Source organism: Pterocles gutturalis, unplaced genomic scaffold (genome assembly GCF_000699245.1).
Source record: "Pterocles gutturalis isolate BGI_N339 unplaced genomic scaffold, ASM69924v1 scaffold53022, whole genome shotgun sequence".
Classification (NCBI taxonomy): domain Eukaryota; kingdom Metazoa; phylum Chordata; class Aves; order Pterocliformes; family Pteroclidae; genus Pterocles; species Pterocles gutturalis.
Window position 1 is genome coordinate 1 of NW_010109685.1, and position 9,176 is coordinate 9,176.

The window sequence follows — 9,176 nt, forward strand, 5'->3', positions numbered from 1 at the left end:
AAAAAAAAAAAAGAAAAAGAAAAAACAAACCCTTAATAATATTCTAAAATACTTTGGGTCTTCAAACATCAAAATTCAGGTGAACCCTAATCTGAACTACTTCACACGTTGTACCTGGTTCAGGTTTCTGTGGGCAGAGCCTGAGAAAGCTTCGGAAAGTTTTGTGTCTGTATCGCCCAGCACACTGCCATAGCCGAGCTGCTGGGCTCAGTGATGTGTGTCCCTGTTCTCGGGCTCCGGTGGGAAAAGGCTTCGCCCGCTGGGCCTTTTATGCCGTTCATCCTGTTAAAGCGCCTTGCTTTGTTGTCCTCTGAACCCTCTGTAGTGCCTCTGCATTTTTCAGCGAGTTTGGTGAAAAGCAAAACTTCACCCCGTGTCATTAAAGAGTCCTGACTAGAGCTACTGATGAAGCATTTCAAGTTTAAAGATTCAGCATTCCTCCGCTATCACCTCAGCTGTGCAGCCAAGTTCCTCTCCCTCGCAACTGTGTTATTTATTAGAAAAATAAAATACAGCCTCTTTCACATGGGAAAGATTTCCTCAGGTAACATTTGCAATATGACACGTAAAAACAGTAAGAGAGCTGGTAAAATGCAAAATGTATTTAATTTCTAAGACTAAGTTGTTAACCCTTTTTGGAACAGAGTTGTGTGCTGCTTTGAAGTAACATTTCTGTGCCAACATAAATGATTTGTTCAAAAGGTGCATTGATCAAATAACCCCGATCAGAGAGAGAAACTACACACCAGCTACAAGCAATTCCTTATCTTGCACCTAAACCAGCAGTAGAAGTGGGAGTTGTGATGCAAATAAAAAACATCTAAAAGTGCCTGGTGTTTGGGAAACGGCTCACATGTATTCCTTGTGCAACAGACATCTGAATGGTCACCAGATTAGAAAAAATCGTTAGACCGTAGTTGTGTCTTCCCTGAAAGAGAGAAAGATAATGCAGACCTCAACAAGTTTTTCCTTCAATAATAACACCCCTTCAGAATGTGTTTTTCAGACAGTCTCAGTCCTTCTTCCAACCACAAGTATAGAGTTGCACATATTACTAGATTTTTTTTTCTCCTACCTTACAGTAACTGTAATACAGCAGCATCCAGCTCAACAAAGCACAAGGAAATACTGCAAGTAGCTGGGCAATAAATGACTTGGCAGACCATCCCCCATTTTCAAAATGCCACAGATATCAGGTCTTTGAATAGTACCAGAAAATACAAAAATTCACTTATAAACATCCTTGTGTATATATATATATATATCTGGGAAGATGAGAAGTTATGAGACCTTGCCCTGAGTTGCACAGGAAAGAATTGCAGATCTACAGATAGAGTTCACTAGTGAAAATCTTCAATTTCGTGTCTGTATTACCAGAGAGGATTATTTCCCTTCATTTCAAGTGGAAAATACCAGACTGTAGTCCACCCCCTCCACCAATCCCAAATTGTCCCTGAAACCTGTTCTCCCGTACACTCTCAGTCACAATCATGTGCCAAATCCAATTTTCACATTATGAAAATTATTATTGCACTTTCTTTGTAACCATATAAATTCTATTCCTATTGCTTGCAGCAATTCCCATGCCCACCTTCACATTATAGAACTGTAGGTGCTCGTTATGGGCAGGAATTTGTCCGAGGCAGTAGTCCAGCAATTTACACCAGTGTCCTGCTAAATCAAGAAGTCTTGGCTTATGCCAAGTGTATCTGTTCTCTAAGAAAGAAAAACTACCTTTAGCAGGTAGCTCAGGTTAGCACCAGAAAGTGTCAGCTGTCAGCTATGATTCAAACCACAGATTTTTCCCAGGTAGTGACAGTGCTGTCATCTATGATTTCATGGACCCTGGCTGATAATTTTAACCTAGTATTTATTCAGTGATTTCCCTCTAGCCTGTGTCGCATGCGTTTCCGATGAGCCATTTTGATGTATAGTTATTTAAAAACAAATCTTCTCCAAGCAATCGTTCACATAAGCTCAAAATAAATATTGGCCTTTGTACCAGGTTTCCATTATGTGTCTACTAAACCAGGTTTGGTGGAAGGATCACAGAGGGTTGATGGAGCTTTGTCAGCTCTGCTTTATTAGGACTTTTCCATGCTGGAGCATTCCTGGGTGTGGCTGATGGGATTTCCTGCCTTTTTGTCCCATGAAGGTAGCACAGAAGGTTCCCAGTGCAAGGAAATGGTTCCCGCTTCACTCCCACATAAGATTTTTCGGTAGGGTAAGAGATCTGTCTGCACAGAGCTTTGCTTGAGGGGGTTGTTTGGACACTGCTGCTTTGACACATCATCTCTCAGATTTTGGGGATAAACAGCAGGACGCAAGGAATGTGTCACCCTGTTCCTGCAAGGAGAGGGTCCTTAACACTGTAATTCTCTTCAGTGGATCACATAAGTCTGCACTAATTATGTTCCCAACTTAAAAAACAAAACAAAACAAAACAAAAAACAAAAAAACCACTTTTTTTTGTTAATAATTTATATTAGATGCTTGAGTTTCGGATCTCTCTAGGCACTTCTGATTTCAGCAGAAAACTTGTACTAGAAGAAGTTAGCTGTACCACATGTTCTTATATCTAGCTCCTGTGTGCAGAGTCAATTTGATTTCTGTTAATTATCACAGAAAATCCTGTGCATGGAGCAATAATTGAAGGGAGATTTCTTGACCCAATGTGATTGTTGCAGACTGTGTAAAAAGAAATAAGGTTCTCTCAGAATAAATTAGATGATAGAGAATGAGCAAACTCTTTCCATCTATAAATGCAAACATGGGATTAGAAAAGTTTGTGAAAGCAGATTATAGGAACGGAATTTAGATGGATTTTGTTTGTTTGCTTCTTAAATCCTTGAAGGTTCAGTTGCAGTTGGATTAATTTTGTTTTCCAAGAAAATCAGTATGGAGAATCACAGAAATACAATAGACATTTTCCTGGGGAATTTTAGAACTCCATAAATGACGAAGCCTGTCCTTGGGGAATTTCCAGTATTTCAGAGCTGCGTAGGTTACATAGCTCTGGTCTACATATCCACATTTTTGGATGCTTTGTCAGTCTGACCGTTTTTACATCATCTGATAATACCTCAGCCCATACAAAACACAATCAGTATTGAGATCTTCCAGGCCAAATTAGGAATTGGGAAATGTTACAGTTGGGCAATCTCTGTATTTCTTAGTTAACAGGGTAAGAAAAGGATGGATAACAGTATTTTTACATTTTTACGTCCTGCAGTTCTGGTCCTGGCTGCCTGCACTGTACCGCAAGGCCAGGGTTGGTTCCTGCTGGGCTGTCTGCTGGACGTTCTGGCTGCAGCCCCTGCGTTACCCAAGGTACACGCTGCTCTCCCTGGGCCACACACAGTTCCCAGGGGAGCAACAGACACATTTTATAATAATTTTGTTTTGCTCCTTATACTGGAGGCACAGGTAGGAAGAAGAATATAAATCAAAGGACCAGGTTACTCCAGATAGTTCAGGCTATTTTATTTCACGTAGACACTTGGTATAATGCACCTCGTCAGTTCTCAGTTCATTTTCTCTGCCCATTTGTCACATGGCCAACAACAGGACAAAGCTGCATGCCCTTGTGGTGCGTATAGAAGGCAGTCCGCGGGCTGGGAAGGGTGCTGTCTGCATTGCACACTTCAAAGCTGTGCACTACACATCTGGCCTAACCTGCTGGTGTATGGTAATGCACACGGTAATGCACGGCCCTGGCCAAGGAGCTGCAGCGTTCCCACGTAGGAAGTGAAGAGCAGTACAAATAGCCTGTTTTTTTTCTTTTTTTTTTTTTTTTTTTTCCCCCCAGCAGGAGCCCTTACTTTTATTATTGATATTATTTTATTAGATTTATTGTTCTCTGTCTGAATCTTGTCTACATGCATAAATGTGGCCTGTGTCTATGGAGGAAACAGAACACAGTCATCGTGATCAAGAGCATAGGAAATGCTTCCCATGGCCCAGTGCCACACTCTGATGTTTGCATTTCTTTTACTGCATGAATTACGTAGGGCTTTGAGTTCCCTACCAAAACGGGGCTGGCATCACAGTCATGTCCATAGGGGAAATAGTCATTTTCCGCAAAGGCCCACAGTGCAATTGGACGACATAGATAAGCAAGGGATGCAGAAACAAAGGCAAAGGGAAGGGAAGTGACTCACCTGGGGGCTATCAGCTACCAATACAGAAAGGCCGGTGGTTGTCAGGAGGGGCCAGTGACACAGCCGTGCTGTGACATACATAGCTTGTCCCTTGTCACAGGCTCCCAGACCCATGTGGGACAAACAACCTTAATGAGTGTAAGGCTTCAAGAGTGGAAGGACCCTCACCCTTTGGACAAAAACACCCCTACCAATTCTGACGTCCCCATACACTGCCTCGTTCCCCTACATTGCCTTTATTTACTCACTGGTAGCATGTTGAGGGCTTAGCTTGGACTTTCATGGTTTATGTGCTTTTGGTGCTCTGCACAGAAGTGACTTTATCCCTGGGACAAAGCAGCGCTTTCCCTCATGACTGTCAGCACCCGGCGTAAACCATCCCTGCCCAAATGAAGGCCTGAGCCAAGAGAGACTTTATCTTGTGTGCAAATACAGATTTGACATTTTTTCCAGCCCTGGTCAGGTCACTAATTAAAAGCTGAGGAAGTGAACACACATGAAATCATTCCTTCCGTACAGGCAGACAGATGGAGAGAAATTCCAGCCGGTTTCCACTCTTTTGTCTTCAGGGCATTTTTGGAATTTCCTTCAGGAAGTGAGGTTATGACCCAGAGCCTTCCTCGGTGAGTGGGCTCTGTTTCCCACAGTAAACCTTGCACAGCGATGACATACAGTACGAGAAGGTGAGGTTTATCTTCACACTCCAACTGCATCCTGTATGAGCTCCATGGAACTTAAAAGTAATACCAAGAGGGAATGGCAGCAAGGGAGGAAATGGAAGTCAAGCCTTTGGAAGAAGAAACACAGTACCTACTCAGCTACGCTGCCGCGATCTTCACTGGTGGACCCAACGCAGCTGCAGTGGTTACATGGCTGAGGCCACCATTCTGCATTTCATAAACTTCCTTGAAGTTTGCACTAAGCTAAGAATTTAACTTACAAATTATATTAATGATATACGTGAATTATTTCACTTATTCTGCTCTAGGCAGTCATGGCAAAACTGGCAGGCATCTGGTTTTTATTCCCTTTGCGCTTCCTTAGCTGTTGGAGAAAAATCGCTACTGTAGATTCTTTTAATGGCATTTCAGTGATACAGCATGTGCTGATGAAAAATTATATTCTAGCATTCATTTAGTATTTTACATGATCCTGTAAGTGGTATTATGCATCTATGTCCCTGCAAAACTGACTTAATCCCAGCAGGTACTGAAATTTCACTGACTTCTGTCAACAAGAAACTACACCTGGCATGAAACACCCACAATAGTACAAAACTACTAGTAATATCTGATAACAGAATCTTTAAAAAAATCAGTTTATTAATGTTTAGAAGTCAATAAAGCTATGTGCAAATTGAAAAATAAAAGTCAGAAACATTTTAAATACTATTTTTTTAAACCAGAAAAAAAAAATCAGTTTAATTGCACTGGAAATTTTACTACAAAGGCGATAAATTTTCTTTACAAAATACCACTTCTAGGAATTGCCAATAACTGTAAATCTGTCAATTGCTCTCAGCTATCCCAGATATACCACTTTTGTTACAGTAATACTCTAGGTGCATGAAAACTCCTGCATCTTATTAACTTATTTACATTGTACACATTCAACCCCATTAGCACAAGTTAGAAAAATAAAGGAGTAAAAATGACGCTGCAAAACAAATACATTCAATTTAATGACAGGTACGTCTTCCATGAACTGATAAAATACAGACATCTTTGCTGAAATTGTAGACTTAATAACGTGCCAAAATGTATTGCATTTTGTTATGGAAGTGCATTTATAGTCATTTCACTTCAACTTTCCTTTTATTTTTCTGAAAATCAAGATATTATTTTCAGCTTTTCTGACTGATCTTTACCTTTGGGAAGACTATGAACCTGACACTGAAATGCCCCTTCAATTTTTTACTCTTCTTACTTAGGCAAAAATTCTGCTGCTGGCAATAGTATCTTATACTATTAGATTTACCTCCAGTCATCTTAGGAGAAATGACCTTTAGTTCTACCTTGCATTTGTCATTATAATGCTGTTTATTTAATGCTATAGAATAACAAGGCAACCAACATATGGGGCCAAATGCTGCTCTGAGCTGCTCCCTAAAATCTGACGCAGTCAATAGAATTGTACAGGTGAAAGTAACCGCAGAGTCTGGCTCACGGTCTTCAAACGTGATATGGACCAACAGCAAAAATTCACAGCTATGATCTTACTAAAATAAAACCCAACATCTTTGGACTCCACAAATAAAACCTTATGATTTAACTAAAAACTCTGGAAAGTGATGCCAATTTATGGTTGTACGTGGTTGAAGTTATATTTGTGGGATCTCTTTCCTAGTTATGTGCTAAACAAATGCTTCTGACCAACTATACCAGAGCCACCACTAAACTCAGTACAGAAAGATCTTTGTGTCAGTGGTTTGCTACAAGGAAAGGAGAAATAACTTCACATTCTTCTCACAGGGGGAAAAAAAAAAAAAAAGATTCATTCTCCCTCTCACTCCTCCCCCTCTCTCTTTCTCTCACACACACCAGGCATCATTTCACCAAGGCATCAGTCTTTCAGAGTTACTAAGGAGATTTCAAGATATGAATGCGCCTGACAATCCTGAGCTGCCTCAGTGCAAAGACAAAACACGCTCCAGGAAAAAAGATTTTCAAGCCAGAACAGTCTGTCCCATTTCTTGAACTCCAGCCTCGCAAGTGCACCGTTTGCCTCGTTAGAACTAATGCTACTTGCTCACTCAGCCGACGCTGCTACCGTGAGCAGGAGGCGTTTCAGCTCCCCAATTTCAGAGGAAGGCTCTGAAATACATCCCCTCAGTTATTCCTAAGAAGATGAGGTAACATTGCCCGAAGACATGATGGTTTCAGGACGGTCACCTTCCTCCTTCTGTGGGTGGGAGGAGTTGTCAGACTTACTCCGGCTGAACTCCATCCCTCCGATGATTGGCCTCTTGAATTTGGTCCCAGAGTCCGCTGGGGGACATTTGCAGCAGCACAGAATCTTGATGAAAGCCCTGCGCATCTCTTTGTTTGTCAAGGTGTAGATGATAGGGTTCGTGGCTGAATTGAGCACGGCCAGTACTAAGAAATATTCTGCTTTATAGAGGATTGGGCAGGTCTTCACTTTACACCTCACATCCAGTAAAAGCAGGATAAACAAGGGAGCCCAGCAGGCAATGAAGGCACTCAGGACTATGATCACTGTCTTGAGCAAGGCCAGTGACTTTTCTGAGCTCCTAGTAGCTTTGGTAATGTTTTTCCGAAATGTCAGCCTGCGGCTCCTAGTCCTCACCATGGAGTAGATCCTGCAATAGAGGACAACAATAGAGAGCAAAAGGCCAGTGAAAACTGTGGTGCAAAAGAGAATATAGTGCTTGTGGTAGAGAGGCAGCACGGTGGAGCAGTTGGACAAGAGGCTGATGCAGTTCCAGCCCATGATCGGGAGTCCCCCAAGTATCACGGAGATAACCCAGCACGCGCTGATCAGCAAGAAGGAGCGGAAGCTGTTACTGCCATTGTGGAGTTTCATCTTCAACATGGTGATGTATCTCTCGATAGCAATGGCCAACAAGCTGAACACAGAAGCTGACAAGGCAACAAACATGCTGCCTTCTCTTACAAACCACTGGGAGGGGGTGAGACTATAGGTTTTGTGTCCAGATAGGAGGAGGTTGGCAGTGTAAGCCACACCAGCCAGCAAGTCTGAAAGAGCCAAGTTCCCAATGAAATAGTACATGGGTCTGTGAAATTTCTTGGTTTTCCAGATGGTGAGCAAAACAAAAATGTTCTCTAAGATTATAAAGCAGCAAATGATGATAAAAACCACCGATGTCACTTTTATTCCACTGTCCACATTCTCATTTAGCTTTCCCGTGTAATTATAATGCTCTTTGATGACATAGTTGACATCAGTGTTGGCGAGGTTGCTGACGACCTTCAGCGGGGCGGTTGTGCTGGAGCTCATGGTGCCCAGCTGGGTGCCGCTTCCCCAGCAGCCACCGGACGGTGACGCTGAGCGCAAACCCGGTGGCTGCCCTCGCAGCTCCTTGGCCCCGCAGCCTGCCCGGCACTGCTGCACAGCCTCAGAAACCGCAGCCCTGAGAACAAGAAGCACAGAGCCCAGAATTAGAAGAAGGCAAACAATGTAACAAATGATAAACCGTTTAAGATAATCTGCTGGTTTAATTGTACATCCGAGTCACAAATGTAATCACACAGGAATCAGTTTAATTCAGTTGTTAAAATATATGTAAAAGATGGTTAGGTGCATTCAACAAGTGAAGCTAGAAAGACAAAAAAAGTTCTGTCATGCAGAGCTGAGCAGGCAAATTGGAGTCGGCAAGGACTGCGTTACTGGACTTCTTCCAATCGGAAAGATCTCAAAGCTCCCCAACAATATGTTCTAGTGTATCTTTTTCTTCAGTAGAAAACACACCTTGTAATACAACAGCAGAGATTTAGAAACGGAAAGGGCTTGATTTGATTGCACTGTAAATGCATGAAAGCCTGCACAGAAATTACTTGTCAGGAAACCTGTATTCTCCATTGATAACGTCTGTATGTGCTTTGGAAGCGGGCAGTTATGCAACTTACTGATGCCATCTCAAACAGTGGTGGATTCACTGATGTGTTTATAAGCCAGAGATCATCTCAAAGCTGTAAACAGGAAAGGGTGCCCTTGCTAAATAAAAGTAAGAACATGCTTTACAAAACCCAGAGCAGTAAAAAGTTTAGAAAATCAAGAAAAACATGTAAATAAGCTAGATAGCAAGCCCATCCCATGGGTCTGAAACAAAGAATGGCAAAAAAAGTACCTTGCATTTGAGTAATTAGCAGAGAAAGATTTTCTAGTGGGCATTTAAAGAGAATTAAAGACGCGAAATCACGCAAGGGAAGAAGAACGGGCAGAGTTCTTTAATTACAGCCTAAGCGGGGCAAAGCAGGAGGTGCGAGAGCGCTGGGCACGGCTCCCGCACCGCTCCCGTCCCGCACCTCCCACCGC

The 9,176-nt window shown here is 42.3% G+C and overlaps 1 protein-coding gene across 1 annotated transcript; it reads right to left on the minus strand.

The window, feature by feature from the left end:
- Positions 1-6,712: 6,712 nt before the first annotated feature.
- Positions 6,713-8,138, minus strand: S1PR1 (sphingosine-1-phosphate receptor 1). The gene has a single exon (XM_010073042.1). It carries the CDS (start codon positions 8,136-8,138, stop codon positions 6,999-7,001), a length of 1,140 nt encoding a protein of 379 aa, XP_010071344.1. The 3' UTR covers positions 6,713-6,998.
- Positions 8,139-9,176: the final 1,038 nt, after the last annotated feature.